At 39.3% G+C, this 24,075-nt stretch overlaps 1 protein-coding gene across 1 annotated transcript in view; it reads right to left on the minus strand.

Annotated features, from left to right (window-relative positions):
- LOC117978220 (phosphoglucomutase-like protein 5) overlaps positions 1–24,075 on the minus strand; it is a 71,150-nt gene that overhangs the window by 16,032 nt on the left and 31,043 nt on the right. Inside the window, exons 4-6 of the mRNA XM_055117373.2 lie at positions 22,762–22,887; positions 18,651–18,841; positions 17,902–18,056 (exon numbers count right to left, since the gene is read on the minus strand). Coding sequence (XP_054973348.1) covers positions 17,902–18,056; positions 18,651–18,841; positions 22,762–22,887 — 472 coding nt within the window. The remainder of the gene's footprint in view (positions 1–17,901; positions 18,057–18,650; positions 18,842–22,761; positions 22,888–24,075) is intronic.

Genomic DNA, 24,075 nt, shown 5'->3' on the forward strand with positions numbered 1-24,075 from the left:
TCTGGGTGAGGATACAGCCAAACCATATGACCTTATTTGAAGAGTTCCCATGATAGCATCTGCCTCCTTGTGTCCCAAAGTGGGCATGAGTGTGTTCAACCTTCCTAGAAACCTTCACTGCTCATCCATTCTACATCATGAAAGTAAACATTAGTATCTTTCCAAGAGTGTACACAAGGGCTGCACTGCCAAGGAACAGGTTAAAACCATCTCAGAGCCTGCAAATGCTTTCAGAATCCCGTGCTGGCTCTGCTCCAGCTGGGTCTGAGACCCACACAGCTTCCTGAACATTTAAAGATAACTGACACTTGCAAAGTTTCTTTCCAAGAAACTGTCTATGGTGAAGGTTTATCAGATCATGAAAACCTAGGCCGAAAATCAGCTGTTCTGCTACAAAAGAAAGCAGCAATAGATAGTCTAAAGAAGAGCATCAGAATGAAAATCAGAATGATTAAACTTTCTCTTTTTCAGTTAACCAACTTTATGTTTCTTCCTGACTTGGGAGGAAAATAATTTTATGACTCGGTATAGGTACATTAAAACAGTATTTACTGATTTGCTTTCATTTGTTTGTAATAGATTTAGGGAAAACAGACCCTGGCAGACACCTAAACCTTGACTTTATAAATATGACTGTGTTAGTGGGGTCTTGCTCTTACTGAGCAAGCATTCCTACTGCTGGTAGTTTCAACTAAAACATCAGTGCTTTTACCTATTTAAGCATTAAAGAACAACAATGTAGTAGCCACAGATATAAGTTAGTTTAGTATGATTTGAAAGGCTTTCTGTTCATTTATTTATTTTAAATGTACAGTTCTCATTTATTTTCTGCTTAGCAAAAATTTTTCCTTTAATTCCACTGAGATTGGATTCTTGTATGACCTTCTCTGATCAACTCTTAAATTGATGAATATTGTTAATGACAAGCTCAAGTGTGCCTGGGACTGTCACTAAGTAAAAGGGGGACATGTAACACATCCTCAGATTCATTTTTTTCTGAAAATAAGTTTTACTTAAATAAGGGTTTAGGCCTGGCGTGGTGGCTCACGCCTGTAATCCTAGGACTTTGGGAGGCCAAGGTGGGTGGATCACCTGAGGTCAGGAGTTTGAGACCAACCTGGCCAACAAGGTGAAACCCCATCTCTACTAAAAATACAAAAATTAGCCAGGCGTGGTGGCGGGTGCCTGTAATCCCAGCTACTCGGGAGACTGAGGCAGGAGAATCACTTGAACCCAGGAGGCGGAGATTGCAGTGAGCTGAGATCGCACCACTGCACTCCAGCCTGAGCGACAGAGCAAGACCCCGTCTCAAAAAAAAAAATTAATTTTTGTATAAGGTGTAAGGAAGGGATGCAGTTTCAGCTTTCTAAATAAAGCTAGCCAGTTTTCCCAGCCCCACTTATTAAACAGGGAATGCTTTCTTCATTTCTTGTGTTTGTCAGGTTTGTCAAAGATCAGATGGTTGTAGATGTGTGGTGTTATTTCTGAGGCCTCTGTTCCATTCCATTAGTGTCTATCTCTGTTTTGGTACCAGTACCATGCTGTTTTGGTTACTGAAGCCTTGTAGCATAGTTTAAAGTCAGGTAGCATGATGCCTCCAGCTTTGTTCTTTTTGCTTAGGACTGTCTTGGCAATGCGGGCTCTTTTTTGGTTCCATATGAACTTTAAAGCAGTTTTCCCCAATTCTGTGAAGAAAGTCATTGGTAGCTTGATGGGGATGGCACTGAATCTATAAATTACCTTGGGCAGTATGATCATTTTCACAATATTGATTCTTCCTATTCATAAGCATGGAATGTTCTTCCATTTGTCTGTGTCCTCTTTTATTTTGTTGAGCAGTGGTTTGTACTTCTCCTTGAAGAGGTCCTTCACATCCCTTGTAAGTTGGATTCCTAGGTATTTTATTCTCTTTGAAGCAATTGTGAATGGGAGTTCACTCATGATTTGGCTTCTACCCATCTGACAAATGGCTAATATCCAGATTCTACAAAGAACTTAAACAAATTTACAAGAAAAAATCAAACAACCCCATCAAAAAGTGGGCGAAGGATATGAACAGACACTTCTCAAAAGAAGACATTTATGCTTTGTTCTAAAGCATCTGCTTGAGCTCTTCCTCGAGTCAGCCCACCTTGGCTCAATGGCATGCCTACCTGCAGCCACACCCCAGCCTCTGCTCTGTGATCTCCTCTAGGAGTTGGCCCTTGATGGAAATTTCCTCTTTAAATCCAAACGACCTTATCCAAATCTCACATTTCACATTTCTTCACGCTCACATTTCTCAGGCTCCTAACACCCACCTGATTTGATAAGAGTCATGTAAAGAAACCCCATCTGGGGGGAAATGTCCACCTTTCACTTCCCAAGTCTCTCCCTAGAGTACCAGTGAAATTGACTAATGGCTTTGCAGATAAAGGGACTCCAGATGATGTTATGAATTTTTCTGAAGTCATTATGAAAGCAAAAAAACAGCCACAATAATGATAAATTGGGGTTGAGATGTTAATTGTTAAAGAAAGTAGCCGGTGTTATATTAATAACAAAGGAGTCCACTTTCACAAATCTCTCCTCTGTCCTCTCATGCCAGTGCACAGGTATATCAAAGAGCAATTCTTTTTGCTCAGGATGTTTCTCTTATTTCACTTTTGTTGCTTTTGGCTGAACTACTAAACAGGTTATAAAATGAACAAATGCTCACAATATGCGCACAAATCACATTATATGTTTTAATGGGATGTGTGGGCAATACAAAGTCAAACCCCTATTATCAGAAGTAGTGGTAGGGATAAACATTTCAGGTCTGTTCGGGGGTTTGAGGCTTTTGGCCAGCATACAGAGACACAGATGTGTTACAAAAGAAACTCTGTATTTTCCCAGAAAGATAATTTTTCTAAAGAGACGGGACTTCTAGGGTCCTATATGTGTTCTATGGAAGCACCTAACAGAGGGAACAATGAATTTTCATGTGTTTTAGAGGATATTAATCAAAAAGTATGGATCAAAAGGCAATAGGGCCTGGGCATGGTGGCTCACGCCTATAATCCCAGCACTTTGAGAGGCAGAGGCAGGAGGATTGCTTGAGTCCAGGAGTTTGAGACCAGCCTAGGCAGCATAGTGAGACCTTGTCTCTACAAAAAATAAAAATAAAAAATTAGCCAGGTAGGGTGGTGCATGTCTGTGTTCCCAGCTACTTGGGAGGCTGAGATGGGAGGATCACTTGAGCCTGGAAGTTCATTGTAGTGAGCTGTGATTGTGCCACTGCCCTCCAGCCTAGGCAACAGACGGACCCCTTCCCCACCCCAAAAAAAGTAGGTCTATTCCTAGGTCATAACTGAAAGGCTCAATATATTAATACATATTTTTAAAAAGCTAAAGAAAATTAACAATAATTATTTACAAAGTAATCTGAAAAACTATAAAATAGAGATATGTGAGGTTCACACAGCAGAGTCCTCTGGAAGCTCTGAGGGACTCTGAAATGTGAATATACACAGCAAGAAAGCACCCCTGCCTCACTAGCATCCACATGTGGAAGACGGGGCCTGAGCACAGCCACTGGCCAACATTTAGTCCTTAATGTGGAAGCACGGGAGACTACTCATGAGAATCCACTGCCTATGCTTCACTCTCTTATCCATAAAGCCCCATCGCCATGACAATAATAGCTAACTTCATTGAACGCATACTGTGGACTGGCACTGCTCTAAGCACTATATATATATATATAACCTAATTTAATCCTCAGTACGAGACCCCGTGCTATGGTTTGAATGTTTATCCCCTTCAAAATTTCTGTTGAAACTTCATCCCTAGTGTGGCAGTATCGAGAGGTGGGGGCTTTAAGAAGGGATTTGGTCATGAGGACTCTGACCTCATGAATGGATTAACTCATTCATGGATTAGTGGATTAATGAGTTACCATGGGAGTGGGTCTGGTGGCTTTATAAGAGGAGGAAGAGAGACCTGAGCTAGCATGCTCAGCCCCCTCACCCCCTGTACTACCTTGGGACTCTGCAGAGTCCTCGACAGTAAGAAGGCTCTCACCTGTTATGCCCCTGGACCTTGGACTTCTCAGCCTCCATAACTGTAAGAAATGAATTCCTTTTCTTCATAAATTACCAAGTTTCAGGTATTCTGTTATAGAAACCAAAAATAGACTAAGACACCCTGAGAAGTTAGGTAAACAGCCCAAGGTCATAAAGTCAGAAGGCAGAGGAGTTAGAATTCAACCCCAGGTAGTCTGAATGCAGAGGCCAATAAAGGTCAGTGAGTTCCATGTCCCACTTCGTACATGAGCTCATTTGAGTACACTGGCAGACATAAATGCTTGCTTTTCTTAAACTACATTCCCTGCCTCTCCCTCCCACCCCAAAATATAGGTAGTAGAATCTGTGTGAGACAATCTTTATGAACAATGTCATCATGATTTAAAAACACTCCCCAGCTCTATCCTTGAGATTCACGCTGAAGCCACGGACCTCCCTGAATCTAGCAGAACACCTTACACAGAGAATATTAACACATTTTGTTGGCACTGAAGTTTGCTAAAGGAAAAGGGAACACGGAAGGGAAGATGAGCTCCATCAGGAATATCCAGTACCATGCAGTGTGCTTGGCACACAAAAGGGGCTAAAAAAGGTTTTTTGGAAAATGGAAATGTGAGAGGTAGGCAAGGTGGGGAGGAAGGGAAGATAAGAAAAGAAGGAAGGAAGGAAGGAAGGAGGGAGAAGGGAAGGAGAAGGGAAGGAGAAGCGAAGGGAAGGAGGGAGGAATAGAGATGGAGGGAAAGGGTGGGAAGAAGGAAGAAAGGGATAAAGAGGAGAGGATGAGAAAGAAGGACAGATGACTACTTGAGCACATGCAAAGGTCAGAGGCAAGAACCACTGTTCCAATTTGAATACCACTGTCAGTTATTAGTGAGTCTCAGAGTATTTGCAGGGGTAGGAGGAGGTAAGAAGAAGGTCCTGAATTCCCCCTCCAGAACTGCACCCCAATGGACTCACCTAGATCATACCTCTTTGCCATCAATTGGGTCCTAATTACTGCAGTTACTCTTTCTGGAAGGAAAAAAGAAAGATCTTGCTTTGGAGGACAAATGTATCCATTCTTAATCATTTAGTTTGGGAAGGAATGACCCTCCTCCTAGCTCTACCTAATGAGGGGAAGGAGGCTTAAGACTGTCAGTCTATCCCATCATCTATAGCCCCAGAGAATCAATGAGTCAGAGAAAGTACAAACCCCAACCAAAGTCAAGACTTGAGTTGATGTTTTCAGTTTCTTCTTGGAAAGAAAAGCTTTGTCTTCCATCTTCATAGACAAGCTGGTGTAAGAGCATGGGGTCTAGAAATCCTGCAGACACTTGCTATCTGGACCAGACAGTCAGAGGCTCAGAGCCTAGGGATAAGAGTGATACCATCTAAGGCAAAGCAGACAAGAGGGAATACCAGGTCAAATGGTAGTATCACATGAGCTGCTGGATCACGGTTCACCTGAGGCCAATCTACTTCAGTTATGTGGGCCAACACATTCCTTTTGCTATTTAGGCCCCATTTCAGCTAGTTTTCTCTAATTTGCTGCACAAAGATCCCAAGTGATATGATCTCTCTGTGAGTCCTGGTGGATCTTGCATTCTTAAATACAGGCATCAACTTACAAGGAGTTTTCCCTCATGCCAGAATATAAACCACCAATGCCATCAGGGACTCTAAAAGAACTTGGAACTCCAAATGACAAATTTAATCGTCAGGCAGCAACTTGATCAGAGATGAGATGACTGGATTCCCAGGTCTGGATTCCGCCCTCACCTGTGTAGGGCATATAGATAGGGCTGACAAGATTTGTTTTCATTTTTTCCTAGGCTCGGGCATCTCATATCCAACTGCTAACACATTATTTACTAGAGGATCTCATTGTACTTAATCGATATCTTTTATGTTTCTGGTCATCAGTGTTGTCTATCTCAGATTTAAAACTTAGGCTGGGTGCAGTAGCTCACACCTCTAATCCCAGCACTTTGGGAGGCCAAGGTGGGTGGATCACTTGAGGCCAGGAGTTAAAAACCAGCCTGGCCAACATGGCAAAACCCTGTCTCTAGTAAAAATACAAAAAAAATTAGCCAGGCATTTTGTCACATGCCTGTAATCCCAGCTACTCGGGAGGCTGAGGCATGAGAATTGCTTGAACCTAGGAGGCAGAGGTTGCAGTGAGCCGAGACTGCACCACTGCACTCCAGCCTGGGCAACACAGCAAGACTTCATCAACAAAACAAAACAAAACAAAACAACCTCTAGAAGGAATCATACCTGCTTAACCCACTTTACCCAGAATATCAGGGAGAAAAGCTGCTGAAGCCTAATAAATACTTTTTAATGCAGCTGCTGCTGATGATCTTCAAGCAGATCCTGAGGCAAAGATGTAAATTTCCAACCTTACCTTGAACTACGGTCAACATTTTCCTGGAAGTCTTAAGTTAAAGCCAGGACTGCTTCTTTCAGAGTTTTAATAAACAGTAGTGATATTCAACGTCAAAATTACAGACGTATTGGGTTGAAATTAATTCTGCTTATCTGATGTTATCTACCACCTTGGGGGTAATACAGGTCTCTCTCCCTACCCCCACTCCTACCCCCACACCAACCCACACGAATGACTTTCACTCAGAGTATAATCAGAACTTTTCCTGCCCTCACAAATAAGGAATAGTGAAGAGATTATGAGGCTTGAGCCAGATAATCTGGTACCAATATTGACTAATTTATTCTGTGTGACCTTGGGCAATTACTTAACGTCTCATCATCATATTTTTCTGTAAATACAATGTCAATAATAGAGCCTGCCTCAAATACTTCTGAAGGTTTGTATGACAATCAAACAACATACTATATAACATAGTGGTCCCCAACCTTTTTGGCACCAGGGACCGGTTTCATGGAAGACAATTTTTCCACAGACTGGGGGAGGGGGATGATTTGGGGATGATTCGAGAACATTCCATTTATTGTGCACTTTATTTCTATTATTATTATGTTGTAATATATACTGAAATAATTATACAACACACCATAATGTAGAATCAGTGGGAGCCCTGAGCTTGTTTTCCTGAAACTAGATGGTTCCCATCTGGAGATGATGGGAGACAGTGACAGATCATCAGGCATTAGATTCTCATAAGGAGCATGCAACCTAGCCTCCTCACATGCACAGTTCACAGTAGGATTTGCTCTCCTATGAGAATCTAATGCTGCCACCGATCTGACAGGAGGTGGCACTCATGCAGTAATGCTCACTCACCTGCTATGTGGCCTGGGGTTGGGGATCTCTGCTGTAATAGAGTTCACTTGTAAATAAAAATGCTTTCCTGAGCACACAAAACTTTCAGGCAGCATCTTGATTCACCCTGCACATCTATCTTAGATACTATCTTTCCCTCAGCATGACAGGTAAAGTGAAATCAGTGATATTTAGCAAGCATTTAAGCAGTATTTCAATAGACCCAGCTCAACACTATCCTAGAAAGTTGAAGCTGAAATCCATTTTGAAACTTTTTTGGTGGGGAGAGCTACAAAATACATTTTGAAATATAAAGCACACACAAGAACTGCAATGCTCTTTCACTCCAGAAGTACCTTCAGGCCTAAGATGACTTAACATTATCCTCCTTCATTTTAAAACGTTGTCAAGCACCAAACTTCTCTGGTGGCTTGACAGAGCATATGATTGAGAGGCCGGGCTAAACTACCTTCCTTATATCTTTTATATCACCAATAAATTTGACTAATGACTGATATCTGAGAACCTCCAACTCTGTAAGTTATGTCTTTTCCAAAGACAAGATTGCAGGCCATATATTTATGTCCTGGTTCAAACAAAAAGGAAAGCAGTAAACAGTGATTCCAGAGACAATTCAACTCACCTGAACCTAACCAATGTTTATTGGTGGTCTAGTAAATACAAACCTCTATGCTGGGAACTAGAGTCATTCAAAGAGAGCAATGATTCTTACCCCTAGTCAGAAAAGAAGTTCCAAGAGAGATGCTTTGTTTTATTTTTAAATAAATAGAGTTTGATTATTTTTATCACCTTTATCAAGGTATAGTTTATATAAAATAAAATTCATTACTTCTTTTTTTTTTTTTTTTTTTGAGAAGGAGTCTCACTCTGTTGCCCAGGCTGGAGTGCAGTGGCAGGATCTCAGCTCACTGCAAGCTCTGCCTCCCAGGTTTAAGTGATTCTCATGCCTCAGCCTCCCAAGTAGCTGGGATTACAAGCCTGCGCCACCACACCCAGCTAATTTTTGCATTTTTAGTAGAGACAGGGGCTTCGCCATGTTAGCCAGGCTGGTCTTGAACTCCTGACCTCAAGTGATCCTCCTGCCTCAGCCTCCCAAAGTGCTGGGATTACAGGCGTGAGCCACCGTGCCCAGCCAAAATTCATCACTTCTAAGTGTACAGTTTCATGAGCCTTGACAAATATACACACACACACACACATATATATAGCTGTGTAACTACCACTGTAATCAAGATATGGAACATTTTTATCAGCTCAAAACATATACCTCATGCCTCTTTGCAGTAATCAATGGGATTGATTTTTAAATTGAATAAATATTTTAAGTCACAAGGAATAAAAGAGAGAGGTTATTTAACCAAATGTAGCCTCGGAAGACCAAAATTGAGATTACAAAGGCAGGCCATGAAGTTAATGTTCCTGTTGGAGAACAACAGCATGCCACATGTTTGAGACTGGGTGGCACTGAGACTGGATGGCATTGAAACCCCAGTTTAAAGTAGCCTTGAATCCCTAATCAGACAGGGCGATTCTAAGGAGCTTCTTTCAGTATTGGATCCATCCACCACTGGTCAAACTGACTTGTTTAGACCAAGAAGGGCCACATCGGTGGGAGGGCTGAAAATAGGCTGCTGGACACCCTAAATAATGACAATGCCCTTCCCGAGACAGAATCTGAGTATCAAAGAGTCCTCACAAATACAGCAGATAAAAGAGAGCTGACTTCCAAAAAAGGTTCGTCTTTCAGTTCTCATGGGAGAGTGATGACGACTATATATTTTAGCACTTGGGTTACTTAACATTCATCTAAGTGTTTTTCTGACTAACTCAGATAGCAGAAACCCAAGATGGCTCAGAAAAATTGAATAAAAGATGATGCATCCAGCATTTCCAAGAGGATTTAACCACTATCTCCAAATCTCCTACAGTTTATAGTCTTAAGTGTTAACAATTTATTCCTCTCATTCTAGCCAGTTAATACATAAATGCTTTTTACTAACTACAGGCCTGAGATCAGTTTCCCATTAGACACCAACTCTTAGAAACACACAATTACAGACTTGAACCAGTCTCAGTATCCTTTCCAGTAGGTCAACACACAAACCATAAAGGAAGGCCATCTTATGCGTCTTGTAAATGCCTTGGTAATGAATCCAGTCCTCATTCAATTTGCCAGGGCAAGGAATAAACAACCTTGCGCTTAAGTTCAGGCTGTGGGGAGTTTTACATTATCGACTAGGAAATAACTACAATACAGTTGCTTCCTTTCATCTCACATTGATTAAGCTGTATTTGCTAAGAGCGTCAGTACCCACATATCATTACTAAAAATCCAACTCATTACAAACTCACCTAAATGTAAATGAAAACCACAAATCAGGCATAGTTTTATTATATCCAAAGGAGATTGGGTCATTATGCACCATTCATTTTCTTCTTATTAGTCGGGTATATTTTTCTTTGCAATCAACAGATAGTATCACCAGATGTCTCTTTGTACAAAAGTCAAAAGAAGCATGTTGATAGCTCATAGTAGTTAACTTTTTGAAATATCTGTTGGGGTAGAGGGAACATGGTATCAAAGGACTTACTGAGAAGGGGATGCTTGACTCAAGCCATAAAAGATAAAGAAGAACAAAGTGGAATGAGGTGGGGCAAAGGGAATACATTTCAGGGACAGAAGTGCATGCAAAGGCACAGAAATGTGAGGGCATCGAATTTGGGGAACTGTAAGCAGCATGACATGTTTAGAATGTAGGATAAGAATGTCTGCAGGAGTGAAGTGTTCATAATCAGGAGATTATGCGTGTTCTATAATCAGGAGATTATGCATGTTGTATAATCAGGAGACGGAATCTCCTGCAGGCATTCAAAGCCCACCAGCCCATTTTAAACAAGGGAAGAAAATGCATGACTTTCTGCTTTAGAACAACTGCCCTTGGGACAGTACAGAAGAGGAAATGAAGAAGAGGAAGTCTAGAGGAAGTGGGAACAGTTTATTGACTATTACAATAGTCCAAGCAAAAGATAATGAGAACGTAAAGTAGAAAAGGAAATGTAGGAATGGAGAAGAAATAATGATTTAAAAACATTTAAGGGATCCTTCTAACAAAACCCAGTGATTAGTGGTACATCTGGAATGAGGGATTATTCCAAGGTTTATTATTTAGATAATAGGTGACTCATGCAGAGACTAAACACAGGAAAAACAATTTTCAGGAAAAATTAGAAAAGTTGCTATTTATACATTTTAAATTTCAGTTGTCTATAACAGATCTGTCTACTGATATCAATTTGGCTATCGAACTCAGGAGTAAAATTTTGTCTAAAGATAAAAGATGAAAATTAGAAGTGCCTAAAACTGACAACGGGTCTAGTATCTAGATCATCCAAGGAACTTCTGCAAATTCGTCAGACTAAAAAGAAGAACCCTAAATAGAAAAAAAAAAAAATGGTCAAAGGACAGGAATAGGCAATTAATAGAAAAGGAAACTCCCAAATTTCTCAAGCATATGAAGAGATGCTTAAGCTCATTAGTAATGTGAGACATGAAAAATTAAAATTGCAATGGTATGTTACTCTCTATCTAGTCTACTGGATAAAAATTAGAAAGTTAGACAACATGAAGTGTTGGCCTGGATTTGAAGATGCAGGAACTTAGAGACTGGTTGGAGAAGCAGGCAAGAGATGGGCATTCTGGAGTGCAATCTGACAGTATTTGGTTAAAATTGACTAAATTAAGTATAGACACCCCCTCTGGCCCAATAATTCTGCTTCTGAATACATGTGTTGAAGAGATTCTCCCACATATCCACAGGGTGCCTGTGCAGCAGTATTCACTGTGATAGGAAGTGAGAAGCAGTCTGAGTGTTCATTGCTGAGGGAATCAAGGGCAAAATATCATGGATGCACTCATGGACAAATAAGCAGCAGTTTGAAGCAACACCCTAGATGGATGTACAGCCATCAAGAGGATCTTAAAGTGTGGTCTTTAGTGGAAAAAAAGGTAAGAAATCAAATACAATCTCTTATATAGTACTAGTCACATTAAGTAAAAATATATGCAAAAAATACATACACAAAACCCAACAAACACATTTTTTGTGGTTGTCTATGGTGGGGCAGTCAAACAGACAGAAAAGAAATGCATTATCATTTTTAAAGTAATAAGAAATGAGCCTTCAATCAGACCAATTATTAAAGGATTGTTCAATGATGAGTATGATTAACTCGACTCTCTATGCCTGAAGTCCAAAAAAGAGGGAAGAGGATGAGACTAGGAGATAAGCAAGTAGAAATAAGCAAAAAGATGGGCCATTGTGCCATTTATGCTGGTGGCTTTTTGTCCCCTTCTACCCCAAAGTCCCCACTTCATCAAATGCCCTGTTCTCTTCCCCAGGAGGCGGAACTCCATAGGCTGCCCTCTGGCTTCCAGTGCGGTTTGGTTATAGGAGGCACCAGCAGGAGGTTGGAGGGTGAGAAGAGACAAGTTGGGGCATTTCTCCCCCCTGCCAAGTTCAGCTCTTGTCTGACCACCCACTTTTCACAACTCCAGACCTCACTAGGCTGTGGTCACCCTGACCTCTCCCCTGGACCCTTCTTAGTCCTAGGGGTGTTAACAGCTTCCTGCTATTGCTGATGCTAAGGTACCTCCCCATTCCTTCTTATGTTTTTTGGTTTCCTTAACCTCATCCGTTCCTTAGACCAGGTTATTAAGTTACAATTACTAAATTCTCTTTAGTAAGACCTTTTTGAGGGTGCCATCTCTTTCCTGCCTTGATCCTAACTGAATCAGCTATACAGAGTTTCAGGGCAATAACTTACAGGATAAAGGGCTTTCTTCTTTTTTTCTTTTATGTTAATATAGGTTACATTTGAACATATTTATCTGCTAAAGCAAAATAATTCCCATCATTCTATAGCAGAAGCAATGTATGGGAGACTGAGTAATTACATATGAGCTCACATCACTATCTCTTCCACCACTGTCATCCATCATGACTGATCTGGGAGATGAAACAGCACAGATCTAAAGGACGTGGTAAGAATCGAGATCACCAGAGATCAGTAGATACTTGCATACTTGCAGGATTAACACTGTCTGGATTCCAACGATCAGCTGAGTATGTTCAAGATAAAGCTATAGTACATATTTTAGATTGGGGATTGGCAACAAATAGCTGTAGGCTACCTTCTGAGGAATAAGTGTTTTCACATGTGTGGGTGTCATTTCTAATCCCAGCATCACAGTCAGGTCCAGATACCTGTTTCTGATCTTTGGTCCTATGCCTAATCTCCTCCAAGAGTCCTTCCCTGGATCTCCTATCTAAGCAAGATGCTCAATGCCCACCAATGAGTACTGCACCAAGTTCATTTCCACTAGCCTGTGTTACAATTTGTGTTTCTGTATGTTTCCCTTACTTGTTATTCTTTGTCTTCCCCATTAGACTGAAAGCACCGCCATGGGGACCATGTCTAGGACATAGGAGGTCCTTAATAAATATTTCTTGAGTGGATAAATGGTGAACCATAGGGGTGGCATAAGAGCAAATAGAGGGTAGATGAGCACTAATCCATTCACCACCCTGCTTATGGGTGGTGGACCTTGGATGGCCTTTTTCATAGTCAAAACATACTTTTTAGATCTGGCTTCTTGGGATGTATTCAAGGATGCTAGCCGTGTTTGAGACTGTAAATATGTCTAGTGAATAGGGCTTCAGGCTGTGTGTGTTTGCCTTGTTTTGCACAGAATTCGGCACAGCCCCAAGCACAGATGGGTGCTTCATAAATATTGTTGAAGGATGATGGCACAAAGGATTATTTAATACCACTACACGGGGTGGAGACAGACCTCAGGCCACAAACATACTTTCAATGTGTTTTACTTCTGAAATCATTTGAACCAAAATGTTTCAGCAACACAGATTCATCTGCAACCACAAATCAGACACATTCAGAATGACAAAGCCCCAAAAGAATGCCATTTTCAAGGCTGAAACTGTATTATTCTGGGCTAAATGGAATCCTTGTTTTAGTGACACTGTAAGAGTAGAAATTAAAGACACTGAAAATCTTCCCTTGGGGAACCACAATTATCTGTGAACAATGAAAGTTTGTCTGAATAATTCATCAGCCTCAAGGGTACAGGCCTCCCCTTATTCTGGAATCCCAGGAGTTTAGGCAAGTGTGTCATTTAATGGGTCTCAACTGTGTCCTCAGTTGTTATTATTCCAGGGCCTGGCATTTATGGGCACATTCCTATAGTTTTACTAATTAAAAAAAAATAAGCTATATGGGAAACCACTGTCAAGGTTGAAATTTTGAAGCTGCTTTGATTTTACCCAGGAAGAAAGAAGCTTATAAAGTGTCCATCATGAGAATCCACCTGGGACCTACACAACAGATCAAATACCCAGAACAAATCACCACGTCAGAGCCCCACAGAATTCTGATTCCCAACCAGCAAGCATGAATAATCCTTTTAAATGGTCACTTACATATCAGAACAGGTCCTTTGTGAAATTTCTAAGCAAGGCCTCTGGTTTCTGACTGAAACAGAGATTTATTGAGAAGGAGGGGTAAAGTGAAATCAAGAACTGCTGGGAAATTTCCACAAGAAACAAGGACAAATGGTTTTTGTTGTCAGAGTAAAACCAGCCTCCCCTAGCCATGGTTTGGAAAGTTATTTGCTAGCCCACAGGGGACAATATTCTCAGCTGGTTTATCAGGGACCCTTTTGATCCAATTATAGTTATTGGGCAGATACAGTAGTACCCTATTATCAGAAGACCTAGTTTCAAATCCTGAGTCAATTTCTAATTCACTATGTGACCTTGTGCAAGTCACTTAAGCTCTCTGATCATTGGTTCAACATCTTTAATATGAGGAGAGTAATGCCTATCTCAATTACCTCATAAAATTATTGCCAAGATCAAGTGAGTTGATATGTTACAAATTATTTCTAAATTATAAGATTCTGTATAAGTGGAAGGGTTAAATATACTCCTATATTATTAAATACCCTACATATCACTCAGGATCCTATATGTCTCTGAGTTCTCAATTTCTAGAAATGGTCCCATTTTTGCTTTGTTCCCTACAATTCTACGGAGTCTTTTTTTTTTTAAGGGAAGGGTGTAGGCAAAGGTAAATGGGAGAAAACATGGAATCACATACCACTCTTTGGTGCTGCTAGGCAAGAATTTTAAACTGAGTTTAGTTCACCATCATGGACTTAAGGTCCATATCACCTCAGGGAGACAAGTAGAGTGGGAGGCATCCAAAAGGTAGGTGATTCTTCTCCCCTCTAGTGAAGAATACAAGGTCAATTTACAAAAAAGCACCAGCAGCAAATAATTGGAAAATTAAATTCATAAAACATTTATAATAGCATCAAAATAAAGAAAATACTCAGAAATAAATTTAACAAAAATTGTATAAGATCTCTACATTAAAAATTTTGAAATACATGTAAGAGAAATTAAAGAAAACCTAAATAGAGAGATATACCACATTCATGGATTGGAAGATTCAAGATTATTAAAATACTGTTCTCCCCAAATGGCTCTATAGATTCAACATAATCCCAATCAAAATCCCAGTAGGCTTTGGTAGAAATTGAGATGTTGGTTCTAAAATGAAATAAAATGCAGAGGACCTAGAATATATAATTTCCCTTTAATTTGACAAAGAAGAAAAACATGTTGGGAAGCTCACCTAATTTCAGTGTAATATTTACATACGAATCAACAAATGGATCAGTGGTATAGAATAGAGAATCCTGAAATAGATCTACATATATATGGTCAACAGATTTTTAATAATGGTGCCAAGGCTGTTCAGGGGAAAGAAAATTCTTTTTTAAAAATGGGATTGGAAAAACTGGATAAGGGAAATAAGTGAACCTCGACCCCTACCTTATACTGTCCTCAAAAATTAATTCAAAATCATTCTAGACATAAATGTAAAAGTTGAAACTGCAATGACTCTAGAAGAAAATATAGAGAAAATATCTCTCTGACCTTGGAGGAAGCAAAAATTTCTTGTAGTTGACAAAGACATATATAATAATCATATAATCCATTAATTATAAGAAAAATAAACTAGACTTCATCAAAATTTAAAACTTCTGCTCATCAAAAGATACTAATAAGAAGATTAAAAGTAGCCAGGTTCAGTGGCTCATACCCATAATCCCAGCACTTTGGGAGGCTGAAGCAGGGGTATCACTTGAGGCCAGGAGTTTGAGACCAGCCTAGGCAACATAGCAAGATCTCATTTCTACAAAAAATGTTTTTAAAATTAACTGGGTATGATGGCGCATGTGTAGTCCTAGCTACTCAGGAGGCTGAGTTGGGAGGATTGCTTGAGCCCAGCAGTTGAAGGTTACAGTGAACTATGATCGTACCACTGCACTCCAGCCTGGGCAACAGAGTGAGACCCTTTCTCTAAAATAAACAAATAAATAATTTTTATGTCATCTGAAACTAAGATCATACTGAAATTTTCCCTCAGTGTCTCCAGAATGTCTTTTTTGAATGGTTTGCCCAATGTAGTATCTCATTTAGAACCACGTGTTATGGCCCTTCAGTATTTTTGTTGTTGTTGTTGAGACAGAGTTTCACTCTTGTTCTCCTGTTGCCCAGGCTGGAGTGCAATGGCATGGTATCGGCTCACTGCCACCTCTGTCTCCTGGGTTCAAGCGATTTTCCTGCCTCAGCCTCCCAAGTAGCTGGGATTACAGGCGTGCGCCATCACACCCGGCTAATTTGTGCCGTAGAATCTCATCTTCTGGATTTCGTGGCTATTTTTTCATGGTGTTGATTCATTCATAAGGTAAAATTTATATACAGTGAAATGCATCTTATGGGGACAATTCAATGAGTTTTGAAAAGTGTGCACATCCATGTAACCACCACCCAGATTAAGACACAGAACATTCCCGTCACCTCAGAATGTTTCCCGGTGCCTTCTTCCTACCCCTCATACAGTAACATTGTAATAATTTCTATTGCCACATATATGTTTACCTGTTCTGAAACTTCACAGAAATGGAATTATATATTATGTATTTGTTTGTTACTGGCTTTTTATCATTTAATTTTTTTTTATTCATCCACACCCACTGCATGTGTCAGTATTTCATTCCTTCTTGTTATTGTGTAGTATACGAAAATATAAATATGTCACAATTTATTTTTGCAATCTCCTGTTGATGGACATTTGTATTGTTTCCAGTTATTAGCTATTATGAATCATGCAACTATGTATATTATTATACAGGTCTTTTGTGGACACATCTCCATTATTTTTGGGTAAATATTTAGGAATGGAATGTTGGTCAGCTGTAGGCTCCATTTTACAAGAAACTGCCAAACTGTCTTCCATTCTACACTTTTGTTTGCAATGTATGAAAGTTCTGGTTGCTTCCTATCCTAATCAACATTTGGTGTGGGACTACAGGAACATGCCACTACACCTCGTTGATTAAAGAAAATTTTTTGTAGACACAGGGTTTTGCTCTATTGCCCAGGCTGGTCTTGAATTCCTGGCCTCAAGTGATCCTCCCACCTCAGCCACTCAAAGCTCTAGGATTACAGGTGTGAGTCGCCACACCCGGCCAAAATTTATTAATTGGTAGTTGGCAATTGTTGATGGAAAAGAAAAAGCAGGTTACAAGCAATGTACTTTTTGATGTCTTTGGTATTATCACAGGCAAATAAATTATATATGTATATATTATGTATATTATATTATGTATTTTAATTGTATGTGTATAACATATATGTATAGAAAGAGATACAGTAAGGAATATAAGTTTTTCTATTAACATAGGTAACCCAAGGTAGGGGATATGATGTTTACATTCTCTTATTTGTGTTTTCTAACTTTCCACCAGGCACATACACTGTTTCTATAATAACACGTGCTGGTTGAAAATGTCAGACTCTGAAATTCAATGTTTTATAATATAGGGTGATAGACAAGAGGGATGGATAGAGCAAGAAGAATGAAACCTAATAGGGTTAGTTAGAGCCCTACTGAGTGAACCTCTTGTTGGGTATTTTCCATGCACTGTCTCGTTTCATTCTTACAATAAACCTATGAAGTATCATTTTTCTATTTGTACAGCGCTAATAAGGGTATAAGTTAGCATTTGAACATAATATAATCTGACCTCAAAACCCATGCTTTTTTCCCCTCACTTATACATACATACTTTCAGGTTAATAAGTCCTGTTGCTAAACATTTATGTAGTATTTACTATGTACCAGGCACCATGTTAAATGTTCTACATGAAGCACCTCATTTGTACTTCATGACAATCCATATAAAGATACCACTATTATTATCCACATTTTACAGATAAGAAAACTGAGGCACAGAGACTAAATAAGTCTAAATTCCCACAGCTAGTAAGTGGCAGAACCAAGAATTAAGCTCAGGCCACCTGATTCTCCAGCTTCTACCCAGTACACTATACCGTGTTCCCATGCTTTCAACGCATTCCCAAATGGAGCAGGGGAGAGAATAAGCGCCAGCAACCAACAAAGGAGACATCGACGCCAAAGGTCTACCATAAAGTTTTTCACGGTGACATCCTTGCTTACCTGTCCAGGGCCATGCTGGTTGGCATACTCCTCCCAAACCCGCGGACCCCCATCTGACGGAAACATGGAATGCAAGAGAGGTTGGCAGCAATGATGGCCAGGGAGTCAGAAGGGCTCACAAAGAAGCCATTTTGGCCTAGGATCATGTAACGGTCCTGTAGGAAGGAATGCGTAAAAATGATCGGACAGAAGCATCTGCTAGCAGCCCATTCCCATAATCATCACAATCCACTTTACTGCCGTCTTATATTTAACAATCTAACAACTTGAATGAGGCCAAAGAGAACATGGGAAACATTCTTCGAAACCTCTGAGTACCAAGGGCCCAGAATCTTGACACACCAGGAACATGTTCCACCTGTTGAAATGTGGCTCAAGCTTTAGAAGCCCCCAAATACCTAACTCTTTCTTTCTCCCAAACATAATAGAGAACACTGCTTCTTGCAGAAATAGCTGATTTCTTAACTTGGTGCTTTCAACAACACCAGCCATAAATAAAGATTTACTGAATAATATATATTTTTAAATAAACAACCTTTGTATGCCATAATGTAAATCTGGAACTAAGAAAAGTAATCGCTATTTAATTGCAATACTTAGTCATTAAACAGAAGGGCAGATGCAGAGCCAGTTAGGGCACACATGCCCCATACATGTTAGCTCCAGATGTGTTCATTAATTCTCTGCTTTCCAGTGCATGGCTCATTATAGGATCAAAGGGTCAGCAGACAGAGAGCTTTCCTACTTACCCCATCAGCATCAAATGCAGCTCCAAATCCATATTCTCCTCCTTTCATTGCTTCCAGAAGAGTCGTTGCATATGTCAGGTTTGGGTCAGGGTGCTGCCCTCCAAAGTCTTCCAGGGGAACACAGTTTATTGCAGAATTGGCTGCGGCCCCCAGCTCATCACACAGAACTTTTCTCACATAAGGTCCCATAACTAAAAATAGATACACAGCAATATTAAATATTTGCAGAACCTTCTCCCCAGAGTATTTTGTTCTGAATAGTACAGGAAACACCATTTAATAACCCAGAAGAAAAATATAAATTTACAATCGTTTTAAAGATACAATATAGAACAATATTTGCTTGAACTACTATTTATTGAGCATCTACTATGTGCCAGTTACTGTGGTAGGAATACAGAAGATGTATTCAATCATCTAGTTACATACATTTTTTCACCTGAAATTTTTCTAAAAGGTTGCCAGAAAGAAATCAGCTACATAATAATGATTCATTGCCTGTTGCTTTTCATGTATTAAAAGCTTTAGCTGAATATATGCAAAAGCATTAAAGGGCTCTAGCAATGTTCTTTGTCTCTGCAATCATTTGGACTCTGCCAAGTATATAATTAAACACTATAAACCACTGAAGCATATAAAAACAAGCACATTTTACCAAAATACATGCCAAGGAATAGTATTTTCCAGTTCAATGAACATTATGGAGTATGCAATATGGAGCTGCTCTGCTAGGAAATGAAGGGATCATATTGAAGGGATGCAAAACACATAGTTTCTACATTCCTGGGCTTGTAATCTAGTAGTGGGATGAGTCAAAGCTGCAAATGAATGACTGCAGTGGTAAGACTAAACAATGCACATTGATGAAATAATTATATCCAATGGCTTCAGAGAAGCAATAACCACACATAAGGCTTCAAGGAAGAAGCAGCATTTCTGGTGGAACTTGACGGAATAATATAAAGTTGGCAAGTGTTTGGGTTTGGAGTGGGAAGCCCATCTAAATCGAAGTAACATTATGAGCAAGGGAACAGAGCCTGAGGTAGAACATAAGGCACATTTCTGAAATATCTGAAAGATATTGCTTTCCACTTATTTTCCACCAATACAACACACAATCCTCCAATAGTGAACATCTCTTGATTGTGCCTGCCCAGCACACATTTCCTCTTCCTCTGGATACAGCATTTGGGATTTCTATTGGAGAAAAACTCCCTTCCCCATCTCAGTTCATGGGGTCTGGGTATGGCTAAATCCCACCTCCCCAAGGCTAAGGAGGTGACCTAGGTCTGCGCAGTCAGCGTCCTCCATCTTCTAGCCAGAGCAATTGATTCAAAGATGGACATACAGTATAAACCAGGCAATAAGGCTGAAACCCAGAAACATTGCTCATACTATTTGGAAAAAAAGCAAAGCTGTCTTCCCTGTAGGCCAGATAATGCTAAGGCAAGAACCTGAAAGTTCTTTTCCTGAGGAATATGATCAGCCCAACAAGAAAGAACAGAACAGCCTAGCCAGAAGCCCTTAGAGTAAGGCCCATGGAGAAGACCCACAGCAGGCTCAGAGCTCCCAGCAGATTTTTAGTGCCTCATTCTTAAATATGCCAGAAAGCCAAGGATCACCAAAATTTTGAGGAATGTATTTGAGATGAGGTGAAAATAAACAAAAAGTAAAGAGAAACCTGGAGGAAACAAAAATTATACAGGGAGAAGAAAACTTTTTAAAATATATCAGTAATATCCTAATAGACATTAACAAGATAGAGTAGAATGGCTAAAATGGAAAAGACTGACAGTACCAAGTATTGGTGAAGATACAGATAAACTGGAGCCCTCATGCATTGCCAGTGGTGCAAATGGAACAGGCATTTTGGAAAATGATTTGGCCATTTCTTATAAAGGTAAACATACATGTATCATATGACTCAGCAATCCCATTCCTAGCTGTTTACCCAAGACAAATGAAAACATACAGACTTGTTCACGAATGTTCACAGTATCTTTCTTTACAATAGCCAACAACTAGAAGAAAAAGAAATCTAATTTTCATTAACCAGTGAATGGATAAACAAATGGTGGTATATCGACAACACAATAAAATTGTACTCAGCAGTAAAAGGAACAACTACTGATACATGCAACACCAAGAATGTATATCAAAATTATTATGCTGAGTGAAAGAAGCTTGAAGCAAAAGGTGACATATTGTATGCTTCCATTTATATGACTTTCTGGAAAATGCAAAACTATGGGAGCAGAAAGCAGATGAGTGGTTGCCAGGGGCTGGGGATAAGGGGAGAGGTTTGACTACAAAGGGCAGCAAAAAACTCTTTGGGGTGATGGAAATATTCAATCTTGATTGTGATAGTGGTTACATGACTGTATATATTCGTCAAATCTTATCAAACTGTATATCTACCAGGAGTGAGTTTTACTGTGTATAAATTATACCTCAGTAAACCTAAGTTTAAAAAGATATGGTATCCATGAAACATAACTAGGATGTGTTTTTACAAGAGAGGATCTTTGGAAAATACAAACAAAAGTTTTAGGAAATTAAAAATATAATGGTAGAACTAAAGGACTGGAAGATAAAGTCAAGGAAATTTCCCAGAAAGTAGAACAAAATAAAGAGATGAAAAACTGGGGAGGAGAAGGGGAAATAGAATAATTAAAGGATCAATTCAGTAGTAAAAATAACCAGAATGGTTACTAAATAGTAATTCAAAAACTTTTCCAGAATTAAAGGACACAAGTGTTCAGACTGAAAGGGTCCATCAGGTGTCCGATATAATAAAGATAGAGTCCCACACTAAGATCCATTATTGTAAAACAGAGGAACACTGAAGGTAAGTCAAAGGTCCTAAAAGCTTCCAGAGAAGAAAAAGGAAAGACAATGGATTAAAAATCAAAATAGCACTGGATTTCTCAAGTTTAATATAATAGCTATAACACAGTAGAGCAATGCCCTCAAACTTCTGAAGAAAAATAATATCCAACTTAGATTTCCATATCAGTCAAATATTAATCAAGGGCAAGTGTAGAATAAAAGGCCTTTTCAGATACACAATACACAAAATATTTACCTACCATGAGCTTTCTCTCACTGAGTTCCTGGAGAATGTGTTCCTCCAAAATGTGCGAGTAAATCAAGGTGTCAGACAAAGAAACCAGGGGGCAGGACATTTAACATAGGAGATGTGTAGAAAGAATTACTACCATGGTGATAAAGGGAGATTTCATGATGACAGCATGCTCAGAGAGCAACCAGGGCAGAATGGGGCAGATCAAAGTCTCCAGGAAAATGAAGTGAAGGAAGATGTAGACACTAGGGGAGAGCTTGAGGATTAAGAGTGGTAAATAGACTTGATTAAAAGCAAGCAATGAGAAAACAAGATAATTGCTGTTTCCAAGGAAATCAAAAAGTTGTACTGTAAAGGAAATATAATTATAGCATATTGCATGGCTCAGCAGTGTTGTGGTAATGTAAACACTAGATAATGATCTTACCAAACTGATGATATAATTAGGGAAGCATGCTAGGATTCCCTAACTGGTGGGTGGAAAGGGTGGGTGGAGAGGTGGGTGGTGGGTGGAGAGTGTGAAAAAGAGCTGCAGCTCCAGTTCCTGTAGTATGAATTCAGTAATGCTCAAAACTGAAAAATCAACAAGGGTCTGTATATTCATAATATTTAATGATAGGGAGATAAATACGAAAAGAAACAGCTGAAAAAATGGAAAAATTTAACTCTGGAAGGTAACAAATTGGGGGAAGATAGGAGTTGGGTACAGATTTTTTTCACAATAAATCTTGAACTATTTATTTGACTGTTTAAACTATGCCATGCATATGATCAAATAAATAACAGTTTTACTATACTCCACACTTGAACATGCATAGCCTCAAACTCATTTGTTCAACTTTTGTTTTCATTTACATCCAAAGACAGAAATAAGGGTCCTGAAGTTTTCCAGAGCATTCCAAATATCTGAACATACACATGTTGTGTGAATATCTATGAATCCAACTTTCCTCTTAACCTCTGAAACCCAACAGGTGTAGAGGTCTCAATATTTCCTGCCCAATCATTTGGAGAAAATCACAAGCTTACCTCCATGCATTGCGTCAACGCGAATCTTCAGTTGGCTGGGCCCAGTCAGCAAACTCCTGATGGCATGAAAGTCAAAGATGGTCCGAAGGAGGTTAAGATAGATATCCACTGGGTCCACTATCTCCACTAAAGATAGAAAAACAAAGGAAAATGTCATTGACTGTACCCATGAAAGATACTTGGAAGCATAAAAAGAATCACTACCTTAACAGCATGAAATTCTGGTCACAAGCCCATCATATCCCTACACATGATGTGGGAAGCGAAGTGCCCATTTGTTGACAAAAATCACAAATCAGGGCACAATCAAGATACTACAAGCTTTTCAGGTGCTCAATGGGTATAAATGATACCAAGTTATAAATTCTTCTTTGCAAGGAAAATATCAACCACAAGAATAAATTAAGATAAAAATGTGCCCTGTGACTCCTGCTCCCACTTCCCCTCCCAAAACAACGCACACAGCCCACATCTCAATGTTTAGAGGCATTTTGGCATACCCGGTTGCCTTTCTTGTGGGGGCTGGCCAAAGACTGACTCAGCTGGTATGAAACAAATCAGCAAGTGACCTCAGTAGTGACCCCTATTTTCCAAATGCCATTGTGCCTACCAGATTCAAGTGCAGAATTGGTGATGAATATATTCCTGGGTTTGAGTGAAATCTCATTCATGCCCAATCTAGCACCCAATTTCCAAGTGAATGGCAAATATCTAGAAGTTCTCATTAAACACAAATGCTTTCCAGTATCTAGCACCACCCAGTAACCAAGAATCCAAAAAGTTTTATTCATTTATGTGACATACCAAAAAGCTCAGAATACATTTTTCATACTTGTCAATCAGTGTATAATTAATGCTCAGAAAGTACTTTTCCAAGAAGTAGTAAATCAATTCTTTAGGTGCTAAAATTTGTCCAGGAGCCCTGCTTTTTTAAATTCTTAGCTAAATTTTGAAACTTATGTATATTGTTTTCAGATTTTTCAAATACATACTACTTTGAAACCCTGAAATACTTTTAAACTTGCACTGAAGATATTACCAACCCACTTTCAATAATTTTTAGTAAATCCAGGTGTGATATTTCATGGATGAGATCTTAATATGCCATATAATATTATCCCTTCATCTGATCAAATACATATCTAAACATATTTTTTCTTATACTTAAGTCAGTGTAATCTATGTGTTCATTCAAATATAATTATATTTGTAACACGGATACTTTTAAATTATCTTTTTACATGAGGAGCATAATAATCTACGAAGTAATTAAAAATTAACCTGTATAAAGTGTACACCTGACAATGGTTAAAA

Source organism: Pan paniscus, chromosome 11 (assembly GCF_029289425.2).
Source record: "Pan paniscus chromosome 11, NHGRI_mPanPan1-v2.0_pri, whole genome shotgun sequence".
Classification (NCBI taxonomy): domain Eukaryota; kingdom Metazoa; phylum Chordata; class Mammalia; order Primates; family Hominidae; genus Pan; species Pan paniscus.